We start from the raw sequence: 27471 nt of genomic DNA on the forward strand, positions 1-27471 counted from the left end.
ATACATGAAATATTCTGTTTTTTTGTAAGACCTTTTGAGCCAATGTCGCTAAAGTGTGCTTTGTCAGGAACGTGGAACACTTTGTGGTTGTTAAAGGGTTGCATATCTTATTTTAAGTGCGCCTGTGGCCAGACTATGGACAATTCATTTTTCACATAGGCCTCATGCACACTCGACGCCAGTAGCATTAGCTGTGAGTTTTGCAGTGTTTTTGCAGTAGCGTTTTATAGCTGTAGCGTTTTTTTTAGCAGAACTATACTGCCACAAAAGCTTATGGCTCAAACATGCTGATAAATGCCGAAAAGCTGCATTTTTAAGCTTTTATCTGAGTTAGAACGTTTTTACAGCAGAAAAACTCCTCTTAAAATCTACTAGTTCAGTTTAGAGAGGTAAACATTACACATTCAGAATGCTTTTCAAGTGTAGCGAAAAATATATTTTCTACATTTATTGAATAATGTTGGCTTTTGAGTTATTTTAATTAATGCAAAGCTAATTCTGAAAAGGTTCGGACGCTGTAAAAATCCACATAAAAACAGAATGTAATGATTTGCAGTAAAACCATAAACCCATATTTTATTCAAAATAGGAAATAGAAAACATATCAAATGTTGAAACTGAGTAAATGTACCAAATTTAAATAAAAAAAAAAATTAGGCAATTTTGAAATAGATGGCAGCAACACACCTCAAAAAAGTTGGGACAGGGCCATGTTTACCACGGTGCAGCATCCACTCTGTAAACATCTGGGAAGTGAGCCCAATCATTGGAGTTTTGGGTGTTGTCCTGTTCTTCCATGATATAGGATTCAAACTGCTCAGCAGTCCTGGGTCTTCTTTTTCGTATTTTCCTTTTTAAGATGTGCAAGAACGTTTACAGTTGGTCAAAGTCCTGGACTGCAGGCAGGCCAGTTAAGCACCCAGACTTTTACTGCAAAGCCATGCTGTTGCCAAAGATGCAGTATGTGTTTTAGCATTGTCTTGCAGAAATATGCAAGACCTTCCCTGAAAAAGACGCTGCATGATGGGAGCATATGCTGCTCTAAAACCTGGATATATCTTTCAACATTGATGGTATCTTTCCACATAGGCAAGCTGCCCATTCCAATATACTCATCCAACCTCATACCCCTAGAGAGGCAGGCTTTGGAACTGAGCGCTGATAAGTCGGAATGTCCCTTTCCTCATTTGTTCAGAAGACCCATGGTTGCCAAAAAGAACATTCAATTTTGATTTGTCTGACCACAGAAGAGTTTTCCAATGACCACTTTAAATGAGATTTGGCCCAGAGAAGATGGTGGAATCTTTTGATGACATTATATACTGTGAATCAGCCCTCAAAATTTGCACTCCACTGGGGGGGGGGGGGGGGCAGGGTTAGATGGGAGCTGTTCTCCTAGCGATTAGCCAGGAAATTGGGGAAGAGAGAGGAGAGGAAAAGGAGAGGGGATATTCTCCTGTGACACAGCATCGATTTAAATTGCCTGGCGGCTGCAATCACGTACTGTTCAGCCACCTTTACCGGCTCCTATGATCGACAGCACACTATTTCAATGCCGGGAAAAACCTGTGCTGTGTCACAGCGGGAGATCCCCGCTCTATGTGATCCGGCCAACTCTCCTCTCTCTGATCCCCTTGCACTGGTGAGGCTGCGCTGATGGGCACTGATGAGTCTGTATTAATACGCACTGGTGAGGCTGCATTGATGGGCACTGGTGAGGCTGCATTCATGGGCACTGGTGAGGGTGGGCTGATGGGCACTGGTGAGGCTGCATTCATGGGCACTGGTGAGGCTGCATTCATGGGCACTGGTGAGGCTGCATTGATGAGCAATGGTGAGGCTGCATTGATGAGCAATGGTGAGGCTGCATTGATGAGCACTGGTGAGGCTGCATTGATGAGCACTGGTGAGGCTGCATTGATGGGCACTGGTGAGGCTGCATTGATGGGCACTGGTGAGGCTGCATTGATGGGCACTGATGAGGCTGCATTGATGGGCACTGATGAAGCTGCATTGATGGGCACTGGTGAGGCTGCATTGATGGGCACTGGTGAGGCTGCATTGATGGGCACTAGTAAGGCTGCATTGATGGGCACTGATGAGGCTGCATTGATGGGCACTGATGAGGCTGCATTGATGGGCACTGATAGGCTGCATTGATGGGCACTGATAGGCTGCATTGATGGGCACTGATGAGGCTGCACTGATTGGCACTGGTGAGGCTGCATTGATGGGCACTGATGAGGCTGCATTGATGGGCACTGATGAGGCTGCATTGATGGGCACTGATGAAGCTGCATTGATGGGCACTGGTGAGGCTGCATTGATGGGCACTGGTGAGGCTGCATTGATGGGCACTAGTAAGGCTGCATTGATGGGCACTGATGAGGCTGCATTGATGGACACTGATAGGCTGCATTGATGGGCACTGATGAGGCTGCACTGATAAAGCTGCATTAATGGGCTCTGAAAGGCTGCCTTGATGGGCACTGATAAGCTGCATGGATAGAAACTGATAGGCTGCATGGATCGGCACTGATACATTTTTTGTTAATATTCATTTTTTTTAACTTTATTCTGCATAAAACATTTAACAGTGTCATTTCATGAGATAATTTATGAAGGCTGTTTAGGGACAGAATTGGGGCAGGGTAGGGGTTGGGTGGGGCAGCTGGTTGCAAGTAAAGCAGGCCATAGACGATTCGAATTTCGTACGAAAATCGTAAATGGCAGTGTTATCGAACGATTTTCGTATCGTTAGTGTGGTATGTAAAACGTTTGATTTTCGTACGACAGCAAAAATTCACATATCCAACATGTTGGGTTTTTTTGCCAAAATCGGCCGAATTTCGTATCGTTAGTGGGGGAGTTGTATGATTTCGCCTAACAAAACACAGAACAGTAGGGAGTGTGTCCGGTAGAGATGTGGTTAAAAGGCACAAAAAATAGTGTTTTGTCGTACGATTTTCGGCTCACATTGATGGTACACTCGATGATGTGCACGAGTGCCGCTTTCGTTTATCGAACGATAAATCGTACGTAATTCGAATCGTCTATGGCCTGCTTTACTCTTAAGGCCTGGCTAGTAGCTCAGGACTTTACATTTTAAGCCCTGCTGTAGATGATGCTATATTTTAGGTCTTTGCAATTTTACATGGAGGAACATTATTCTGAAATTGTTTGACAATTTTTAGATGCAGCTTTTCCCAGGTGTAATTCTGCCCATCTTTACTTCTGAGACACTCTGACTCTCATAACATGCTCATTTTATACCCAATCTTTATACTGATGTGATTGATGCCAGTTAACCTAATTAGCTGCAAATGTTCTTCCAGCTCTTTCTTGTTAGTACCGCTTATGCCTCGTACACACGCATCGATAGTTGGCCGTGAATTTGCGGCCAACGTCCGATCGACCGATTTTCGGCTTGTTAGTATGATGCTTTCGACAACCGACTCCGACTTTTCGGCCAAACAAAATCTGGTGTGCAGGCTATAAAATTTTTGTTGGCCGTCAACAGAACGGCCGATTTTCCGTCAGTCAGTACAGATTTCGGCAGACAAAAATCTGATGAGCAAGACTGGGCATGCTCAGAGAAGAAAAAACACACGGAAAGTAAACCAGCACATGACATCACTTCTGAAGTTGAAATTCGTGTGCAGTCTAGAGCACATTTCAACCAACACAACAACACTGGAGAAAAGACGGCCGATTGGTCGGCTGATAATCGTTGCGTGTGTATGAGGCATTACTTTGCAAGATTTTTGTTGCCCTGTCCCAACTTTTTTGAGGCGTGTTGCTGCCATCAATTATTCTGTCTTTACTTGCTGCACCTTTATTGTGGATCAGTGTTTAAGAAAGTACTAATGTCAGACGATTGCAAGGACAGGTGGGGCAAAGCCAGCAGTGAAAGTCCCTGTATTTTTCTCAGCACGGTTTCCTCTAAACAATGTAATGTTGGTTTCTATGATTGATCATAGATTAAAGTGGGTAAACCTGTCATCATATACGAGGATTAACTTTTAACAAGACTGTTAATTTGGCATAATGCATGCAGATATTATGGCTTATTTATACAGCAGATGTTCCTAATGTTTTACCAGATGCCCAGACCTAAAGGGTATATTGAGTCAAATGGCTTAATGGTTGGCAGCTCAGCTAGGAAATTAAAATATAAACAGTGCTCAGTGTGTGCTTGACCTTAAAGTAGGGGAAAAGCCTAGAGCTGCAGAATCACGTGATCAGACTGGACTAATAAAAGGTAAGTACAGTAAAACCTTGGATTTCAACCATAATTTGTTTCAGAAACATGCTTGTAATCCAAAGCACTCTTATATGAAAGCGAATTTCCCCATAAGAAATAATGGAAACTCAGATGATTCATTCCACAACCATTTATACATAAGTCCTTCAGTTTATAGTCCATATAAAAAGATTATAGCAATGTGATAGGTTGTGTAACTATAAAATGTCCATCCAAAAATGGCGCCTCCACAAGGGGATTAGAAGCAAAATCCAGCTGGAGCTACACAGTATAAAAGAGAACAGAGGCACCTTCAAGTGTACCAATATGGTTACATTTATTGAAGGTACAACATTTAGAAACTCACATGGTTGATGATTAAAAGAGGCACATCTAAGTATGCAGGCATCCGGGGTAACGCTGTCCACATAGACCATCTTCCACACCGCCATCAACATCATCCCTTCCATACTGCACTCCACAAGTGCTCCAAGCCTCGCTTTCAGATCGCTCTACTGCAGGGTAGTCTTCCCGGTCACAATTGCAGACTGACATCGGTGAGAGCCGGCGGTGCGAAGGAAGTCTATGTGGACAGCTTTAGCCCGAATGCCTGCATACTTAGATCTGCCTCTTGTAATCATCAACCATGTGAGTTACTAAATGTTGTACCTTTAAATTAAATGTAACTATATTACTACACTTAGAGGCACCTCTCTTCTCTTTTATACTCTGTAGCTCCTGCTGGATTTTGCTTCTAATCCCCTTGTGGAGGCGCCATTTGTGGATGGACATTTTATGGTTATACAACCTATCACATTGCTATCATCTTTTTATATGAACTATAAAGTGAAGGACTCATGAATAAATAGTTTTGGAACAAATCTTCTAAGTTTCCCTACGATTCTGTGTAAGGGGGGGGGGGGTATTCTCTCCAGGGCTGCTGTTAGAAATCACAAGGCCCTGTACAGCCTACCTGACAGGGCCCCCCCCTCCCCAGATTTATCAAGACAATATTTTCACTCAAAATACACTAAAATCCTTATTAGCGGACACAAACATAACAGAGAATCTGTATGAATTAGCCCTTTTTATTTGTTCTTTTCCCCCTTCCTGCCCAGGCCAATTTTCAGCTTTTAGCGCTGTTGCATTTTGAATGACTATTGCGCGGTCATGCAACATTGTACCTAAACCAAATATATGTCATTTTTTCCCCAGAAATAGAGGCTTTCTTTTGGTGGCATTTGATCACCGCAAGGTTTTTTCTTTTTTTGCTACACAAATAAAAAGACCGAAAAGTTTAAAAAAAAAAGTTTTTTGTTTATGTTATAAAATTTTGTAAATAAATACGTTTTTTCCTGCACTGATGAGCACTGATGAGGCCGCACTGACAGGCATTGATGAGGAGGCACTGATGGGGTGGCACTAATATGCAGCACTGATAGGCGGCACTAATATGCAGCACTGATGGGCACTGATAAGTGGCACTGATAGATACCACTGATATGCAGCATTGGGCACTGATAGGTGACACTGATAGGCAGCACTGATGGGCACTGATAGCCGACACTGATGGGCGGCACTGGCAGGCAAAAATGGGTACTGGTGGGCGGCACTGATAGATGGCAATGGTGGGCACTGGGCAGCACTGATGGGGAGGGCACTGGCGGGCAGCACTGATGGGGAGGGCACTGGCAGGCTCCCTGAGCCCCGACTGCCATCCCTGGTGGCCATAGTGGGCATCCCTGTGGTCATGGGTGGGCATCCCTGGTGGCTCTAGTGGCACCCCCCCCTCATGGGTCTGCACTGGTAATCAATGCTCTGATTACCAGCACAGACCCCCCCCCCTGTCACGAGAGCCGCAGATCATCTCTCCTCTACTCGTGCCTGTCAGGCACGAACTGAGGAAAGCCGATCAACGGCTCTTCCTATGACCAGCTGTAATTGGACACAGCTGGTCACATGGAAAAGAGCCTACATGAGTAGGCTCTTTGCCGAGATCGGAGATGCGGTGTGTCAGAGTGACAGGAAAGCCTGCAGCACTGCGGGAAGGGGCTGCACAGTGAAAAGGGTTGGGGGCACAGGACACACAGGAAGGGGAGGGACAAAAGCAGGCAGAACAAGGAGGGGGATCGGTTTCAGAGAAGCAATTACAGGAATGATGCCCTGTGTCTGTGTCTCTCCCTGTAGCAGGTAAAAGCTGGCAGGAGGGGGAGAAACTGGCAACTGGCTTTTAGCTGCTGCAGGGAGCCGCACAGGGCTTCCTTCTGTAATTGCCCCTCCGCCCGACAGCACCTATTCTCCCTGCTGTTGGGGCCCTCCTGTGTGCCTGGGCCCCCTACAGGAGGACTGGTTGTCCCCCCTATCAGCGGCCCTGATTCTCTCCTCTCCTAGGTTTCACTGAGCACTCTGCTCTAGCTGTGAAGTTTGTGTAATAACCCAACCCCCTGCCTTCTACTGCTGAGAAATAGCCTTTAAACTGTGTGTTTTTGGAGGATGTAGAAAAGAGAGGGCTGCAGATAAGCAGGGACAACTTATGTAGGAGGATTTGTTTCATCTCTGTGTATCATCTGAGGCTTATTACGTCACTGGGTATACAGAAGGCACAACTACTTTAAATCACCAACTTCTTATATTGCTTAATGACCCAAGCAGTGAGATTTACCTATAGCTATTTGTAACTCCATCCCTCCAAAAAGCACACAGTGAAAGTGTCACTTTCTTGCAGCTGGGATTTTCACTTACTGATTTACTGTACATTATAAAGAATCCATCAGAGGGCATGACACTGTTATCTATTGTTTTGACAGTTGGGTTGAGTTGTAAGGAAATGTTGCTACTGAAGCTTCCAAAAAAGGCAACATGCTATTCAGTTTACAGTTTAAATTTAAAAAAAATATATATAAAAATGTTAATGGAGTGGAAGCTGTATTTAATCTGTAATTGTAATGTATTTTATGAGCCGTAATAGCTCCATTAAAGTCCTGCAAGTATGCATGATATGTCTTTGGACATTTTGGAGGTAGTGGTATTGAATGGGGGGGGGGGGGGGTAAATAAACACATAGGGAGTTGATTTACTATAGCTGGAAAGTGAAAAAGTGTGGTGCAGCTCTGCATAAAATCCAATCAGCTTCCAGGTTTTTTTGTTAAAACTTAAAATGATAAGTTCCCCTTTGGGAACATATTACATGTTCCACCTGATTTTAGGGTAGAATATGTAACATGTTCCCAGTGCTACAGCCGGCGCACGCTACCCCCACTGTGGCAGCAGTATGGGGAGAAGTTCCCTGTACTAGCTGTCACTGTTTGAAAGCAGTGTGGCTCCGCCCACATGGCTTCGTCATTCCAACACAGAGCTTTGTATGTCTGAATGAACTACAAATGCAATGTGTCCCAGTCATACATTCAAGAGAACCAGCTATTCAGTGATGCAGGGTGCTCTAGTGACCGTAGGCTGGAAACCGTGGATATTCAAAGTAAAGAAAATGTCATCAGCACACCAAGGATTCCTGGAAAAGGTCCGAAGCTTTATTCCGTGGTTAAATGATAACAATACAGCAGTGTTTCGGAGCCACGCAGGGCCCCTTTATCAGGAAAGGGACCATCACTTGCATGACGAAGAGGCCCTGCATGGCTCCGAAACTTTGCTGTATATTTATCATGTGACTACGGAATAAAGCTTTGGACCCTTTCGATCCTTGGTGTGCTGATGACATTTTTTTCACTTTGAATGAACTACAGGTCCTGACATCCTTCACAGTTGATTGAGTCTTCCTGTCAGGAAGTATCAGCTTTCCCATACGGGATGTATGGGTAAGCCCATACACTGACAGTGTGCAGGAGACCTGCAAGGCTTCAGCTTTCCAGCAATGCTTTCTAGGCTCCTGCAACAAAAATAATAAATGCACATTTGTTTACCTATTTAGTTATTTTTAAAAAGGTGAATGTATCCTTAAAAGTGGAACTCCAGACCCCATAATAACATTTTTTTTTTTTTTTTTTTAAAGCTCCTCTGTGATTGTTATAACTTCTACTTTATCATTTGCGTACTGTTAGGACTGTCTTTGTGCTTTTTTCTTTCAAATCAATATTATGTTACCTGATCTCGGAAGCAGTCAGGGGTCATCGAGATTGTGGGTATCTGAAGCAGCTTGTTTTTACTTCTGGGATTGGGTGCAGCTGGCTACCCAGTATGCATCTCCCAATTTCGCGCTTGCACAGTAATGACACTGCTCAGCGCAGTTTGTTCATGACCGGTTGCCATAGCAATGGCGGCATCAGCGGAAATTCCCACGGACGTTATGGCAACCTGTCAATCAAATGGCGCCTAGATCCTTCCGATTGCATCATTTCCTGGCTGCAAATACCACGAGATTTAATTATTAGGCTTCCCGGAGACTCCTGGGATAGATGACGCCGATATTAATGGGACTCGCCTAATGATGTCATCATCTAGGTGGCTGGGACAGGAAGTGCCACCCAATGACAACAAAAAAAGGCATCTACAAAGAAAAGGGTGGAACTCCGATTTAATTGAACTGAAGTAAGAAGCTGATTGGTTTCTATGCACAGCAGCACCCGATTTTGCACTCTCTAGTTTTTGTAAATCAACCCCATAGTGTTCCATAGTGTTTTATATTGTTGCTGGGTCGTTAGTTAGATAAAAAGAGATCAAATATAACAACATGTCTCTCACGCTGTGTAATAATGTACTATGTTTATCTTTCCTTAGGAAACCTGTCCAGTGACCGAGCTGTGAGAAAACAGCAACAGCTGAATAACCTCTTATCAGTGGTAAAAAACATGGCAAAACCTGGAGATATCATTGTGGACTTCTGTAGTGGAGGGGTAATTTATCTCATTCTATATTACTTTTCTTTTTTTTTTTTTCTCTGGTTTGGTGTTTATGGGGTCTATTCATAAAGTATTCATTTTGCGATTCGCTCAGCCTTTGCCTATCATCTTCAAAGAGGATTCACCCATTAACAGAAATTCCAATTACAAAATTTGCCCGTCACATTTAGGCAAACCATACATTATACAATTTTCTTTCCTTCAACCACAGGTTGAAGGAGAGAAGATTTCTTGATTCGCCCATCAACACAGCCAGTGTTGATATGTGACAGCGGGAGGTTTCTCTGCCATCAGAATACAATGTCAGCTATAGCCGCCAGCAGTGATCGCAAGACAAAATCAGACAGGGTTGTTGTACTGAAGTCGATCAATGGATTGACTTCAGTCAGGGGCGGACTGACCATTTGGGGATTAGGGCAGTGCCCGAGGGCCCAGGGTCAGTAGGGGGCCCCATGAGAGGCTACACACTACAGAAAGAAGCCAGGAACTTCCATGCAGGCTATGCTGTGGTAGATATTTAAATGCCCACCCTATGTGGCTGAGCTGCAATTTGTCGGTGGGGCTTTGTGTGGCTTGAGTGTGGACACAGGGGGCCCCATGATCTCTGATTGCCCGGGGGCCCCATGAGTTGTCTGTCCACCCCTGACTTCAGTACAAGCAGCCTGCCCATAGATGAATTGAAATTCATCCGGTTTCCTGCTGAACTGGCCCAATTTCGTTCTGTCTATAGCCAGCCTTAAGCGCAAGCAAGATTCACACATCAGCATACAACAAAATAGATTACAAGCAAGGCTGACCCATCACATTTAAAAAAAACAAGCAAGATTCGCTCATCAGCTGCTGCCCCACACATATCGAGAACTCTCTGAAAGTGATAGATAAATGAATAAATATAGACAGATATATGTCCAGCAAACATTTGCTATGTGAATCTCACAATGAATCCCTTATAAACTCCTATGTGTGAGGGGTTTTGCTTTGCTAAATGTGTGTGTAGTGTCTTGTTGGAGGTTTTCTTTCACTCATTAAAGCAAAATGATGGGGAGTTGCTCAATGTAAAAATAAAATATTGTACCATACTTATCTGCTAATTTTCAATTTTCCGGGCACCAATCCATGGCAGCATACATGTAGTAGTAGCCCCACCTGATTCTGCCCACAGGACCAGTGCTATGCCCCACACAGCAGCCCATTCCCTGTAAAATGCTAGGAGCAAACTGGGTGGGTTTCATATGCTGCTATGGACTGGTACCAGGAAAGGAAAATTATGAAGTAAGTATGATGCAATGTTTTCCATTTTCCTGGCACCAATGTGGCAGCATACATGTGATAGACTAATAACTACCTACCAGGGTGGGAAGCCTGAGCAAATCTTTTTTTTTTTTTTCAAGAAATTGAGGAAGCTACAGCCTGCCTGCCTACAAAATCAGCTGTAGTTAGGACTGCTGACACTGCTGGCGAGTCCCGTGAGGACAAAAAATGGAAATGGGCTGTTGTGTGGGCACCAACACTTTATATCTCTTTTGCTTTGGTTCTACGCAGTGAGGTTCCTCCAGCCATTTTTTTCCTTCTCAGTTCCTTTTGTTTCCAGTGGAGGAACTACATGATTTATCAGACTTTAAATGCTTTGTGAGGACAAATTGTGTGACGGCTGACTTCCTGCTCCCCTGCTAACAGGGGTATAAAGTAAAAAATGAATTGTCTGCTCTGCTGGAGGCTCATGACAACATCACAGGACAGGCACAGGCCTTTATTTCACTATTATAATAAGTTATTATTTTTCTTTCGGTGTGCTAATAGTGGTTTTAAAGCCCAAACATTTGTTAGATAAAAGTATTTCCTCCTCATTCCCCCTTATAACTTACCTGAGCCCTCACCCGATCCAGCAATGTGCCATTCTGCAGGGGCTCTCTACCCCCACTTTCTGGTCTCAGGCTTTGTGAGGCAGCAGGATCCATTGGCTGTGATGAGGGGGGGGGGGTGTAGAGAGACACCCTGTCTGTGTTCATGGACACAAACAGCGCGACTAGGGATCTTTGAGCCCTTAGGTGTGCCACCATAGGAGGCAGCTTCCTATAGTTGCACACTGAGTAAGGGAGGAGCCAGGAGCACCGGCGGGGGGACCCGAGAAGAGGAGGTTCTGGGCCGCAGTTAAGTATAAACCTGTTTTTTATTTTTTGTTTAAGTTTACAAACACTTTAAAGTGTGTGATCCTTGTTAGCTAGCTTTAACTCAGCCGGAGATTGTTGTACAGTGGCATGAAAAAGCATGTGAACTGCTTGGATTTAAAAAATATGTAAACCCAACATTTGGTATTCATTATATGTGGCGGTTGTACCATGTATTTGTTTTAAAAAGTAACCTGCCCTCTTTGCTCTATTGCTTCCTTTGTGTGAAATCCTTGGTGTTCCTGGCAGTCCCTCTGATTTCCTGTTAGAAACTGACCAAACTAAGCAGGGGAGCATAGCATGGTCAGTTCTCCGACTGTGCTGGGAACTCAGGCTGCTCTCCTCCAATGATCAGACTTGTCCTGACACCCCCCCCCCCCCCAGGAAGTTCAGTTCAAAGCCCCTTTCACTGGGAAGTTCAGTGTGCTGCTGTTTTTTCCTCTCCTAGCTCCTATGCAGCTAAAAACAGAGGGAATGTGATCACTTCTTAATAGGATAATTTTTTTTTTTTTTTGTATGTGTATATATATATATATACGCAAATATTTTGCCTTTCTTTTTTATTTTAAACTAAATGGGTTGTTTTACATATACTTTAACTGCTTTTCAGCCCCAATCCTGCTCTTCTTGGGTCCCCTGCCGGAGCTTCTCGCTCCTTCCCCTTGACCAGTGCCCCTAGTTGCAAGCTGCTTGCTATGGGGGCACTGGTGCGTGCTTGCTCCTGAGCCCTACTCTATGCGTCTGTAAGGCACATAGAGCCACAGCTTGGCCCCCACCCCCACTCTCTCCTCATTGTCTCACTAGCTGTGATTGACTGCTGCTGTCTCAGCCAATGAGGAAAGGGAGTCCCGGGACAGCCGAGGCTGTCATGCACATCGCTGAATTGAGAGGGGGATCAAGTGATTATTAGGGGGGGTCTGTGGAGGGAATAGCACACAGAAGGTTGTATTACCTTCGTGCATAGAATGTATGAGGTGTAAAAAAAAACTTAAACCTTTACAACCACTATCATTTCTCGTGTCTTTATTGAAGTTGGGTGATGCAGCAGGACAATGACCCTAAGCATCGAAGGAAATCCACAGAGCCCAGACCCTAATCGCATAGAGATGCTGTGGAATGACCTCAAGAGAGTCATTCACACTAGACATCCGACAAATGTGTCTGAGCTGAAGCAGTTTTGTAAAGCAGTATGGTCAAAAATGAATCCTGAACGTTAGAGCTACTGAAAGTGCTTTCTTGAAGTCATTGATGCTAAAGGAGGTTCAACCAGCTAATAACTCTTACTAGTTCACTTACTTTTTCCTTCGGTACTGTGAATGTTTAATGCATCTGTTCAATAAAGTAACGCAGTGCCGAATTGCAAAAAAATGTCCAAATGGGGTAAAATCTTCCAGTGCTTAAGTGGTTATTAAGGAAAATGTATTTCCTACTTGTAACTGATTTGCAGCTCATTGTTGCTTTTTTTCATTGCACAGGGTCATGTTGGGATTGTTTTGTCATACATGCTTCCATTATGCCAGGTAAGCATTTCCAATCTGAAGCTCATTTCTGTAGACCACACAAACTAAAGTTCCTGTCTTAGAGCCTTTTGTTTTAAGAACTTTATATGCTGCCCATAGCAGGCTGTATATTTTTTGTGAAAATGAAAATAATAATCTATTTGCTGCTGCTAATACAGAGAGTGCTTCATGTAAAATACATGCTGACCAAGAGCGTAGCCCCAGGCCCTGGTGCTGTTGAGTGCCAAGGCCCCATCCACTTTGCCTAAATCCTTCTCATTTCTTCCTGCTGGTCACCTGTGGGCACTTTGCATCCAGGATTCTAGGCAAGTTTAGCAATGTCACTGTTCAGAAATGTTAATAAGGATATGAATCTCTAAATATAGCAATGTTTGTAGTGTTGTGAATTGTGTTCAGAGACCTCTGTAGAGCTGAGAAGGATGAAAGGTGGGTGATTATGAAAGGAGAAAGTAGCAAGAAACTCAAGATAGACCTTCTGATCCCTGTGGCCACTCTGTTTACACCTGCTGCCATAGCATTAATGATGCATACACTGGATTTGCATCTGATTAGGAAACTTGAAATCTGCACATAACTTTTATCTTTTCACTGCAGGTGAAAAAATACGGAATATAGGAGTGGAACATGCAGATATGTGCTTACTGTAATTGAATAATAAAAGCTCAAGCATACCTTTGTGCCCCGGATAAAAGAAAAATAGGGCATATCAGTCTTATTCATATCATTTGGTGCAATGTTTGCCTTTTTGACATATGCATGGTTTACTTAGTATAAGGGACGTTAAGGAAAACTGGGAAATTATCTCGTTTTGCATAACCTACATAACTGGCATGGCTCCCAACTGCCCCTGTTTTGGTGGGACTGTCCCTCTTTTGCACCCTCTTTTATCGCTCCTAATATCTCATTTAACCGTTACGTTACTGCATTTGTTATTTTGAAAAGCCACTATAGAGAAAAAAAAAGAGTTGACAAAAACATGTGGGTTCAACCAATCAATTAATGTATAATAATTCCTCATGGACTGCCTGAAAGGGTTGTGGCAGAAGCCTGTCCTTTGTATACACCCAAAGGTGTCCTTTGGACTTTGGTCATAAATATTAGCCATTTTGTGTAGAAGTAAAGCATTAGGATAGTTTTTGGAGGAATTAGTGGCATTAAATCTAATCAGTAAGACTGCACATTTTACAGAGACCTTTTCTTAACATTTCGAAACAATACTTTTGAGCTAGCCAACAAATCGCATGTGGAAGACACAATGCCACATCAAGGCAGCTCTGATAAGTGTGGTCCCTAACTCTAAATTATCGGAGTTCCCAACTGTGAGACATATAATGCAATGCACAGAGAGCGGGCTTGTCTGGAGACAGAAACAACAAAAATGGGATAAAAAGCGCTCCCCCAGACAAAGAAAACTTGGCTGGTATATTTGGGGTAAAATATCTCAGTTTATTAAGGACATCATGACAGACCACTCCAGTAAATGGATGGGAAAACACTGGCCACCATGTAATTAGCATAAGTGGTTAGGCAGTACCTTGAGTGGGAGCCAATGCTGAAGACAATATACTGAGCAGGAGATGTCACCCAATGGGGGATGAGATTGAGCTAAGCCTGATGAAGATGGAGGGGAAGAACACCCGGAGAGATACCACATGAAGGGGGAGAACCCGCAGCGTCTTCCCTCGCCAATCGCTTTTTATCCCATTTTTGTTGTTTGTGTCGCTTATCTCATTGGGACTGAGTATGGGGCAGCAGCACCCCTGACGAGACACATGGCCAACCTTATTATTATTATTTTTTACCATTTTTCCTGTGTTTATCAATCAGCTTTTTGGGTCTCTAGACTTGTCAGCTCTCAGCACCAGGTTTTTTTGTGTGTTTTGTCTGGAGACAGTCCTTTCCTCCTTAATGCATTTGTTTTTTTTTTTGGTTTTTTTTTTATAATAAACATGTTTACCTGCTTTATGCAGTGGAATTGCACATAGTGGAACTGGAACCTCCTCTTCTGAGGTCCCCAGCCAGCACGACATGCTCCTCCTCTTCTAAGTGCACCACCAAAGGAAGGCATTTCCTATGGAGAGGCACCTGTGAGCTTGCTCTTAAGCCCAGCTGTGTGCGTCTATAGACACACACATTGTGGCTCAGCCTGGGCAACCACTTTCTGTTCACATAATTTGATTGACAGCAGCAGGAGCCAATGTCCGCCGGTCACTCGCAATCATTCGCCGGGAAGGGAGAAAGGCAGGCGGCTAATGTAAAAAAGCCGCCTGTCATTCTCCCCTGTGTAAAAATGGAGATCAGACGGTTCTACTATGTAGGACCGTTGATCTTTGTTTTTACACCAGTAGCCATGTCCCATCACAGTTAGAAACATGCCCCTAGGACACACTTAACCCCTCCCTCTCCAATACAGTTAACCCCTTCCCTGCCAGTGTTATTTTAACAGTAACAGTGCATATGTATAGCACTGATTACTGCAGTAATGTCACTGGTAACCCCAAAAGTGTCAAAAATGTCAGTCAAGGGTCCGATCTGTCCGCCGCAATGTCACAGTCATGTAGCATAAAACAAATTGGCTGAAAATGTTAAAAAATTTTGATTTTTACTTTTTTTTTTTGGGAATTTCATATAAAAAAATGTGAAAAATATTGTTATTTTTGCAAAATTGACGCTATTTTTTTTTTATAGCGCATGATCAAAAAATCGCACAGGTGATCAAATACCACCAAAAGAAAGCTCTGTTTGTGGGAAAAAATTTGTTTAGGTACAGCGTCGCACGACCGCGCAATTGTCCGTAAAATCACGCAGTGCCGAATCGCAAAATACCCCCTGGTCAGGAAGGGGGTAAAATCTTCCGGGGCTTAAGTGGTTAAAGTGTTACTAAACCCAGGACCCGGCATTCACTATATATGGTCTCCCACATTACTATTATTATTTTAGTAAATGTAAACTGCTAAATACCTTTTCTCATCAGCAGTATATAGCAGTCTTGTTGCTTCTATCAGTGTCTGGTTAAAGCTTGAAGGAGGAGTTTTCATTCTACTCTGACTGTCCTATCAGGCTGCAGGACCTCTGACCCTGTCTGGACAGTGCTGATAACTAGCACTCTCCCAAGAAAAAAAAAAAAAAAAACTCTCTAGCAATACACACCAAACTGAGCATGTGCAAAGTGATTCCAAATGTGCTGTCTTATCAGGAGATGGATTGAGGACAGGAAAAGGGGGGGGGGGGTCAAACAGCCTTTTAACATAGTGTGGAGGATTAACCCCTTGGGTTCCACAGTGAGTATAACAAGCATGCTTTACTGCATATACAGGCTGATTTTTCTGTTGTGGGTTTAGTAATACTTTAATACATTAAGGTTAAAAAAAAAGTTCTGCCTTCAGAACCACTTTAAAGGTACAGCAACACATTAAAAACCCACTCTCACAACATAACCAATGCAAGGCAGCTCAAGGCTTACAGTGTGTGTGATGATCTTACGCGTGTTCAGACTAGGATTTAAACCTACATGTGTGAGCCTGCCGAAAAGCTTCCACCTGTACTGGCCTGCCATCCTTACCTGGGGCATTGTTCTTCCCACAACCTTATGTATACAAGGGGTGTGTATATGTTCGGCTACTTTGCGGGGAATGCCCTGGCTGCAGACGGTTTACCCATACAGGTGTCCTTACCAGGCAGATTTGCATATGTGTGTTCAGAATAGTGATCGACCAATAATTTTTATTGCCGATACCGATATTTTGGTCATCGCATATCGGTATCGGCTGATATTGGCCGATATTTTCGTACATTAGAAAAAAAAATATTTTTTTTTTTTTTTACAGGTACTCTTGTGGAGGGATCTGGGGGTCTAAAAGATCCCAAACCCCTCCTCTGCACTTAAAAGCATTCAAAACGCCAAGTTTGGCTGTTTTGAATGCTGTAATTTTTTTAAATTTGGCGCAGAGTACCCAGAAGTGAGGTCATGACATCACTTCCGGGTTTTTACACGGAGACCCGATCAGAGCTGAATGCGGCTTTGATTGGGTCTTCTCTTCGGCGGCCACGCAGGATGGTGGCCCAGGTCTCCTCCCGGTGGGGCAGGAGACCCGGGCGAGCCGCGGAAGGCCTCTCAGCCGCATCAGTTGTCATTACAAGACAGCCGACCGTCGGCTATGGACGCCGGTACCAGGGTGATGCCTCTAGTTGCAGGCATCACTCCGGTACAAGCACTTTCCCGAAAATATCGGCAATATCGGTCACCTTGGTGGCCGATTGAGATATATCGGGGAAAGTGCAGATCGGCCCTCGATATATTGTTTTTTTCCGATAATCGGTCAATCTCCAGTTCAGGTTCTAGGCTGAGCATGCTTGAGCTCAACACAGCAACAATGTCAGCAAGCCCAGATCCCGGGTTACTGACCCACCATCCCAGAGCATCGGTGTTGAAAATTGAGTCGGAAGCATGCGGCTACAGTAAAGATCAGAGCCGATGCTTCTGGTAAAGCGCCAGCTCCTGTCACTGGAGTGATTCCAAATGCACTCCGCCTGGGACAGCAACAACCAGCGATACCTGCAGGATTCCTAAAGTGAAGATTGAGGTCAGTTTTTAAATAAAATCAAATAGCAATAAGTATATTTGTTCCCTGCACTGGTTACTCTGGGCTGCTTTCAAACTGATCCGCAGGTGCAGTGCAGTGCACCTGCGGGTTGCCTGCACTGAGCCATAGACTTCTGTTACTACCTGCGGGTTTGGTGAGCTTTCTGAAAGTGCACCACACCTGCATGATATAATAGAAGGCGAAGGCAAAGTGCAGCTACCCACAGGAAAGCCACAGGCACCCTGCGCTGCACACTCAATGTGGGTAAAACCACAGCGCATCAGTGTGACAGCAGCCTTAGGCCCCTTTCACACGATTGGTCCGTTTGGGTCCGCCTGTCCATTTTTCATGGACCCAATAGGATCCTCCACCCATCTCTATGGAGCTGCAGATGTAAACGGACTTGTGTGAGTAGAGTGGGCTGTGTCGGCTCTGCATATGCAGAGTGGACACCTACCTGTCATCTGCTCGCTCTGTGCATTGTGACCCGCGACCGATTACCAAGCCGCTTAAGTGGCCCTCGCTCTTCAAAAGGTTGGGCACCCCTGCTTTTACACTGTGTATAGCTCTACCTTCTGAGCAGTATTCTAGCTGCTCCTTTGAGAAAATAGTGTGCACCCAGCATCAGCTCACTGTTTTCCTGTATCCAGGAGAGCAGAAGGCATTTAGGGGCCAGAGAGGGAGAGGAGTTTTTTTCTACAGTCATTTTGCCTTTTTTAGCATTACGGGCTGGCATACCATATAAATGTAGAGCTGACAGATCTGTGGAAATATGCTCCTCGCAATATCAGCTGTTCATCGCTGCCATGAATCTAGTATAAATCTGTTCAGCACAGGATCGTCAGCCACTGCTAGGTCAAACAATCGTAAAAATAACATCAGGAAACTGCGAAGAGCTGAATCAACTTGCGTTATGGTTTAACGGCGTGCCGAGATGGGCCATTTAATAGTCCCCCATCTGTTTGAAATGTAATTAGAGTACATCCGTAACTGATGCAGAAACAATAACAATGGGCCATCAGTGGAAGTCACCTGAAGAAATATTTTTTATTTTAAATGCTTTGACCAATATTTATTAAAATAAATGCAGGGGCTAAATGCTGTTCCAGCTTTACCTTAGTATGTGATCCTTGATAAGATATCCTCAGACTTGCTGACATATACTTATTATATTAAAATACATTGCACTGTAAAATTCTTCATGATTTTCCTGGGAACATTTAAACATTAAAGTGTTACTAAACCCACAACAGTAAAATCAATCTGTATTTGCAGTAAAGTATGCTTGTTATAATACGCATTGTGGAACCTATGGGAATAATCCTCTGTATTGTGTATAAAGGCTGTGTGATCCTGTCTTCTCTGATCTTCCTCTTCTTTAACTGACTCCAACCCATCTCCTGATAGAACAGAGCATTTGGAGTCAGGCTGCACATCCTCAGTTTGATGTGTATTGCTAGAGAGTTTTTTTTTTTCCTTGGAAGAGTGCATGTGACCAACACAGGGTCAATCAGCACTGTCCAGACAGAGGGTCAGGGGAGAATGAAAACTCCTCCTACAAGCTTTAAGTAGACAGTGATGGAAGTCTCAAGACTGCTATATACTGCTGATGAGAAAAGGTATTTAGCTGTTTATTTATACTAAAATAATTGCATTATATGTTCTGTGTACTGTTGGAGACCAGATATAGTGAATGAGTCCTGGGTGTAGTAACAGTTTATTATAAAATCTGCCAGGAGGTTATAATCTCTCTACAACAGCCAAGTCAACACTTACTCATTAGGACTAATAAGGGTGTACTGCAAAGGAATTTCAGCTTATACCGTGTTTTCAGAGAGATAAAGCTTCCACTTCCTAGTGTATACAGGCGGTCCCCGGGTTACAAACATCCGACTTACAAACGACTCCTACTTACAAACAGAGGTAGACAACAGGAAGTGAGGAGAAATCTAGCTCTAGGAAGGGAAATTCACTCCTGTAAGGGTTTTCATGGGAAAATGTGTCTCCACTAAAGCTTTATAACTAATCCTTGTTTCCACAACAACCCAAAACTTTCAAAATCCGATTGTCATAGGGACAGAAAGTGAGGTGAAAACCTCTGAACAGGGGCACAGACAGCAAAACAAATCATACAGGGGTCGTAACCCTTCCCTATGCTATCCAAAAAACTTAAAAATTATTCTTTTGGCTGGGGCTACACCTAAAAATTGTACCTGTTCTGACTTACAAACAAATTCGACTTAAGAACAAAACTATAGTCCCTAACTTGTTCGTAACCCGGGGACCGCCTGTATATTGGAAAACATAACATCTTGTAATGAGATATAAGATGAGTTATACACCACAGTCCCCTTTGTTTTCTATGGCATTGAAGTCATAAGATGTTCCAAAGGGGTAAAAGTTACTCACAGAACAACAGAATTTATTACTGGTGTGTAAGAGTGAACATCGTGATCAGTGAGCCATTTATCCTGCTAAACTCTAGAAATGAAGAATAATCTACATACAGTGCCTTGCAAAAGTATTCACCCTCCTCCCCCCTTTTGGCATTTTTCGTGTTTTGTTGTCTCACAACCTGGAATTACCATAGATTGTTTGAGGATTTGCATAATTTAATTTACAGAACGTGCCCACAACTTTGAAGATGTTTTTTTTTTTTTTTAATTGTGAAGCAAACAACAAACAGGACAAAATAACAGAAAAAGTCAATGTGCATAACTATTCATCCCCCTAAAGTCAAAACATTGTACAGCCACATTTTGCATCAATCACAGCTCCAAGTCGCTTTGGATAAGTCTCTATGAGCTTGCCACATCTTACCACTGGGCTTTTTGCCCATTCCTCCTGGCAAAACTGCTCCAGCTCCTTCAAGTTGGATGGTTTGCGCTTGTGAACAGCAATCTTTAAGTCTGACCACAGATTTTCTATTGGATTGAGGTCTGGGCTTTGACTGGGCCATTTCAACACATTTACATGTTTCCCCTTAAACCACTCAAGTGTTGCTTTAGCAGTGTGTTTGGGGTCATTGTCCTGCTGGAAGGTGAACCTCCATCCTATCCTTAATCACGCACAGAGCGGTACAGCTTTTGCTAAAGAATATCCTTGTATTTAGCACCATCCATCTTTCCCTCAACTCTGACCAGTTTCCCAATCCCGGCTGCTGAAAAACATCCCCACACCATGATGCTGCCACCACCATGTTTCACTGTGGGGATGGTGTTCTTTGGTTGATGTGATGTGTTGGTTTGTGTCAGACATAGTCTTTTCTTTGATGGCCGAAAAGTTCAATTTTAGCCTCATTAGACCAGAGCACCTTCCTCCATACATTTTGGGAGTCTCCCACATGCCTTTTCGCAAACTCAAAGCGTGCCATTTTTTGTTTTTATGTTGAAAGTAATGGCTTTCTTCTGGCCACTCTGCCATAAAGCCCAACTCTATGGAGCATGTGGCTTATTGTCATCCTATAGATACACCAGTCTCTGCTGTGGAACTCTGCAGCTCCTCCAGGGTTACCCTAGGTCTCTGTGCTGCCTCTCTTATTAATGCTCTCCTTGCCCGGTCCGTTTTGGTGGGCTGCCGTCTCTTGGCAGGTTTGCTGTTGTGCCATGTTCTTTCCATTTGGTTATGATAGGTTTGATGGGGCTCCTGGGGATCATCAAAGATTTGGATATTTTTTATAACAACCCTGACTTGTACTTCTCAAAAACATTGTCCCTTACTTGTTTGGAGAGTTCCTTGGTCTTCATGGCAGTGTTTGGTTAGTGGTGCCTCTTGCTTAGGTGTTGCAGCCTCTGGGGCCCTTTAAAAAAGGTGTGTATATGTAATGACCGATCATGTGACACTTAGATTGCACACAGGTGGACATCATTTCACTAATTATGTGACTTCTGAAGGTAATTGGTTGCACCAGAGCTTTTTACAGGCTTCATAATAAAGGGGGTGAATACATAAGCACATGCCAATTTTCTGTTTTCTATTTCAAACAAATAGTTTTATGTATATATTTTTCTCATATCACTTCACCAACTTAGACTATTATGTTCTGATCCATCACATAAAATTCAGATTAACAAAACATTGAACTTAAGGCTGTAATGTAACAATATAGGTAAAAAGTCAAGGGGGCGAATACTTTTGCAAGGCACTGTATACTGCTGTGATTTAGCTGTCTGGCCACCAGCATACAGGAGAAATTGAAATTGAGTAGGAGCTGCTATTTTGTAGCGAATGTCAGCATGAAAACCTAGATTCCGAAAGACATAGCCCCTTTATCTTTTAAATTTAAGAGATCTCATTAGCGATTTTGGAAACCTACAAGTAAAGTTCAAAATTATTTTAACCTTCCAGCCTGTGGATGGAAACCATCAAACTTTGTGTGTATCTAGGTGCACTTCAAACAGCTAGGGACAATTAGGGCCCATTAGCACTTGTGCACCGCGATAACACATTAGGAAAACAGCATAAACCACAGCAGACTGGGCTTCTGTGAATGGGCTCTAAGGGGTTACAATTATGTTTAATGAGCTTGCATATTACCACAAAACGCAGTCTGCATTAACCTGCACGCATTTAACACAACACAGCACACTGGACTGGTGTAAATTGGCCCTTAAGTATGGGTATTGTAGTGAAAGAACAAATTACACTGTCCTATTCGAGCAGTTGTAGTCACCAAATCACTTAACATTACCATTTTCATTCATCATATGGAAAACTGCAACATTTTGGAGCCTCTTTGAACTCCTTCAGGCAGCAGAGATTGTTGCCTTGGAAAAGGGAATAGTGCCTGAGAAAGGAGTCCATCAAGGCTCTGAAACTGGTTGTGATGTAAAAAAATAGGGCTGCAATTAACAATTATTTTCATGATCAATTAGTTGGGCGATTATTGTTTCGATTAATCTGATTAAAAAAAAAAACAAAAAACTGAAAGTGTGGCGTATAATTTAGTTTTGTAAAGTTTAAAAAAAGACAATTTATTCTTGAATATCTCTATGTAGTGGTAAATACAAATAACTATCTATATGGTGAGAAAAGATATACCTGTGCTCACATCCCAATAGCTTGCACATGTATTTAAACTTTCAGGTGCTAAAGGGGTATGACCACATATTAACCACTTAAGCCCCGGAAGATTTTACCCCCATTCCGACCAGGGGGTATTTTGCGATTCGGCACTGCGTGACTTTAACGGACAATTGCGCGGTCGTGCGACGCTGTACCTAAACGAATTTGGCGTCCTTTTTTTCCCACAAACAGATCTTTCTTTTGGTGGTATTTGATCACCTGTGCGATTTTTTGATCACGCGCTATAAACAAAAAAAGAGCTTCAATTTTGCAAAAATAGCAATATTTTTCACATTTTTTATATGAAATTCCCCCCAAAAAAAATGTAAAAATCAAAATTTTTTAAAATTTTCGGCCAATTTGTTTTATGCTACCTATGTTTGGTAAAAAAAATTGCAAAAAGCGTATTTTGATTGGTTTGCGCAAAAGTTATCGCGTTTACTAACAAAGGGAAAGATTTTTGTCATTTTTGTTGTTTTTTTTTTTAACGCGTAATGGCGGCGATCTGCGATTTTTTTTGCGGTACTGCGACATTGCGGCAGACAGATCGGACCCTTGACTGACATTTTTGACACTTTTGGGGTTACCAGTGACATTTCTACAGTAATCAGTGCTATATATATGCACTGTTACTGTAAAAATACACTGGTAGTGAAGGGGTTAACTTTACTTGGGAGGGAGGGGCTGTGTGTGTCCCTAGGGGCGTGCTTTCTACTGTGATTGGCTGTGGCTTGAGCTGTAAGGACACTGATCAACGGATCTACATACTAGATCCGTTTGATCAGTGTCTTTACAGCGAGGAGAATGACAGGTCGCTTGTTTACACAAGCTGCCTGACATTCTCCCTCTCCCCCGCCGATCGCCGAGTGGCCGGCGGACATCGGGTCCGCTGGTCACACGCGCGGGGGGGTCCGTGACCACGCGGGAGCGCGCCTCCGGGGGCGCGCGCTCGCTCCCTAGACCCTCACAAGCAAGCAACGTAGCCCTACGTTAGTTTGCCTGTGAGGGGCTGACCGCCGACGTAGATAGTCGTGCGGCGGTCGGCAAGTGGTTAACAATACAAATTCTGGATGGACTATATGTTAACTAAATATCCCTGTTTTTCATTGTATAGTTTGCTGGAAAGGGTGCTCTGATACTAAGACCGATACCTTTTTTTGCAATTTTATTGACTTTCATTGAGTTCTGTTAAAGGTAGTCGCAAGCCGCAATGAAAAGGTCCAAATTGCACTGATCTGCAGCTTTAAAAATACGCTGAAGTAGCGCAATTTCAAAGCCACAAAAGAACTGTTCTTCATAATCATAAAGAAATGGTAATATTTTTTTATTTTTTCATTAGTTAAAAAAAAAAAAATGTCAACATTAAAAATAGGTATCAGTAATTGATATCGGGGAGTACTTGAGAAAAAGTATAAGTACTTGTACTTCCTCTTATGGGGTGCCCTGTTGGCGCTTCTTGCTCCTCCTGTTCTAAGAGTGCCCCTATAGCAAGCCACAAAGTATAATATAAAGTTCCCCTATAGCAAGGTAAAATAAAACTGCCTTTAGAATCACTTCAAATCACTTCCTTCTCCTTGCCAGGACTACTTGTCCCATGATTGGCAGCTGCACAGATCAGGAAATGTCTCACTGCCTGTGATTACCCGTGTGCAGTGTCGCCTTCCTGGCAGGATTGGGCAGATGGGATCCCAGACACGCCCAAGGCCATCTCTAATAGAGGGTGTACTGAGCTGTTTGTGTGCTGCACTGTGTATATTGACATGTATTGATGGTGTACTAAGCTGTATGTGTGCTGCACTATATTTTCTGATATGTAAAAATGCATTATGTATGCAGGCCAACTAATCAGCTGACCAACTAATTGATTATAAAAAAAGTTGACAACTATTTTCATAATCGATTAGTTGTCGATTAATCGTTCCAGCCCTAGTATAAAAGCACTCATGATGAACTGTGATGTGACTACAATTTCCATCATGTGAGCAGAAAGACAAACAGACACTTGGAGAACAGACAAATGTTTTCAGATATGATCCCAGGTAGGAACTAAATTCAGGACCCTAGCACTGCAATTCATGGTGCTAATACAGTAGTATATGAAAATGCTCCACAGAATGATAATCTAAACTTTCTAAAGAGAACATCTTGCATTATATATATTTAGTTCAAATAATTGCGGAAACCATGTATATTTTTTAATATTCATTAACGGAACAGCTGTGGCTGAATAATTTGTTTCTTGTCTGCCTGCAGGTTGTTCTGATTGAGAATAAAGAAGAGTCTCTGATACGGGCTAAGGAGAGGAGTGATGGATTGGGGTTATCAAACATCTGGTTTATTCAAGCCAATTTGGATTATTTTATAGGAGCCTTTAAAATTGGGGTATGTTATCTGAATGTGTGCAATGCTATGTATGCATTAGAGAAAATATTTGCAAATGTATTTTTACATGTACCATTTATCCAAGCACATATTAATAGGACCACAGGCATCAGGCTAAACCTGCAAACATGCACAAAAGAAACAAACACAAAAGAACTTAGATCAAAATAGACCGCAGCCTGGTTTATTGGTTTAAATCCAAATATTTTAATATCATCATAAACTTTATTAACTTCAAATAACTTCATCATCCAAAATTACCCAAAAATCACCAACGCTCAACCCAGCAATTAAGACTCGCGCTGATCAAGCATTTAGTTTAACCATATTCTAACATATCCCCTTTGATTGTTATACCAAAGTGACCCACCATAAAAACCGGCGGCGACAGGAGGGGGGGGGGGATTGGGAGGGGAGCTCCTTGCGACTAATCCTCTCGGGTACCTGGCAAAAAACTCTGTCAGGAGGTTGTTTAAACATGGCCAAAAGCCCTTCCAGAAGGTTTTGAAGGTCATATGACCCTAAATTGACCAATCTACACTAGACCTTCTAACCTTCTATAACTTTCAAGGTCATGTGACCTTAATTGACCTATTAGAATAAGCCCCATTCAAAAATGGTATAGTATTATTTAAAATTCCGATGCCGCGGCCCCATGAGGTAAAGGAGGCCCAAAAAGGCTACCCATATTTTTGCCCACATGGAACCGCAGGCGCCAGGCTAAACTTGCAAACATGCACAAAATAAACAAACACCAACACATAAGAACTTGGATCAAAATAGGCCGCAGCCTGGTTTATTGGTTTAAATCCAAATATTTTAATATCATGAAAAACTTTATTAACTTCATCAACCAAAATTATCCAGAAATCACCAACACTCAGCCCAGCCACTAAGGGCTGATTCAGCATTTAGTTTAACCATTTTCTCACTTATCCCCAACAACAGGAGAGTGGAATATCCAACCTTCCTGTCATCACAACCCCAAACCGTGGCCAACTCAATGCATGTTTGCAGGTTAAGGTTAAAGAGATCCAAACCTACATCGGATAAATATATACCATCATTCCAATACATACCCAAACTTCCACCTTCCAGATCATAATGATGAAATAAAATACCCAAATCTGGGACCAGGAACTTTTTTCTTCTCTATGCACTCTCTTACAAACTTTTTCTAGTGGCTTGAATTGAACAGATTCTAACCAGCTTAACCTTGGTATCATTTTGGAAAATACCACAAGTATGTGAGGAGAGACTAATTTAAGGAACCTAAATGTATCCTTTATGCTGGAGATTAACTCAAATGTCTTCATTTTCCCAGTGGATTATGAGGATATCTGGTGAAGGAAAAACAACATAAAGTCTACCTAACTCAAAAACAAAATCACCCCAAACCATTCCCCTACATCCATGCCAATTAATACAGGCCCAGATTTTCAGAATAAACTCTAGCAGCCGCTCTTTTCTGCGCCCAGAAAAATGTAAGAATGGCCCAGGATCCACACCATACGTCGATTACCTGAAACAGAGTAATGAAATAATAAGGACGAATATACAGTTTATAAGAGTCTGAACTCCATCTTCCTATTTTTTTATGATGCTTTTAGATTCTAGACCAATCTAAGCAGCTCCCCTAGCTGCTCCAATTTGAAAAGAGTGTGTAGTTTTTCTTAAAAAGCTCAACTTCAAATGCGACAAACATTTATTTAATACCACTGCAAATTGATAACCTGTTAATGGCGAACCGTCACTGTGAATGAATAATAAGCTTAATAACTCCAGCCTTAAATTATTATATGACCTTAACGCCCTAACTGGACAGATACTTTCATCTTGGCATTTGTCTAGCGAGATCCAAAGTATCATTTTTACTAGATTGCAGAAAAATCTTTAAGCTATCTTCAAGTAATAAAACATTAGATAACAAAATACCTGACCTTCTATCCTTTGATGGAGGTAATAATTCAGAATCCCCGAATGCCACAAAGAAGGCAATTGAAAAAACTGAATTAAAAAGGGTGGCTTCATTCTCAGAAGAGCAAACCAAATTCGTAATCCTACATAATTTTGTTAATATGGCAGGGGTAATGGGGGATCTGTTGTCCTAAGTTAAATGCACCCTTCTATATCCATTAGGGGCCTGTTTAACCGAAAATAAACTTTAACATGCAGGAAGGTTATAAAGACGTAGAAAAAGGAGATGCCAGATAGATTTTTACTAACATGTGACCAAGAATATTCCTTTTCTGTTAATAAAGGAAGAAATACAGTAACAAAACTATCTGTTCTGAATATGTAGAAATGTCAGTCTGTAAAGAAGATAGGATAACCACAATAACCATGCAGAAGAATAATTCCCCCAAATGGAATTGGCCACTGAATTCTGAATGTTCGCAAAAATTAGATCAGTTCCCATAAATGGGGCAGGCATGAAGCCCTGACTAGGTCTGCCTCCGACATCAGAGAGAAAAATCGGTCCATTTGCAGGCGAAAGAGAGCATCAGCTATTATGTTCCCCTTACCTGAGATGTACTTAGCTTTTAACCGTATGTTCCACTTCAGACAAAGAAAAACCAAATGACGCAAAAAAGAAACCACCTGTGGAGACTTGGAGGAAAGACAGTTGACAGCAAAAAGGCACACCTTTGTTCTCTG

The 27471-nt window shown here is 42.6% G+C and overlaps 1 protein-coding gene across 2 annotated transcripts in view; it reads left to right on the plus strand.

Annotated features, from left to right (window-relative positions):
- GSTCD (glutathione S-transferase C-terminal domain containing) overlaps positions 1 to 27471 on the plus strand; it is a 269194-nt gene that overhangs the window by 200764 nt on the left and 40959 nt on the right. For both annotated transcript variants that reach the window (XM_082243685.1, XM_082243684.1), the window contains exons 6-8: positions 8975 to 9090; positions 12740 to 12784; positions 24685 to 24813. In XM_082243685.1, coding sequence (XP_082099811.1) covers positions 8975 to 9090; positions 12740 to 12784; positions 24685 to 24813 — 290 coding nt within the window. The remainder of the gene's footprint in view (positions 1 to 8974; positions 9091 to 12739; positions 12785 to 24684; positions 24814 to 27471) is intronic.

The sequence above is a fragment of the Pelophylax lessonae genome (genome assembly GCF_965119305.1).
Source record: "Pelophylax lessonae genome assembly, chromosome: 1".
Lineage (NCBI taxonomy): Eukaryota > Metazoa > Chordata > Amphibia > Anura > Ranidae > Pelophylax > Pelophylax lessonae.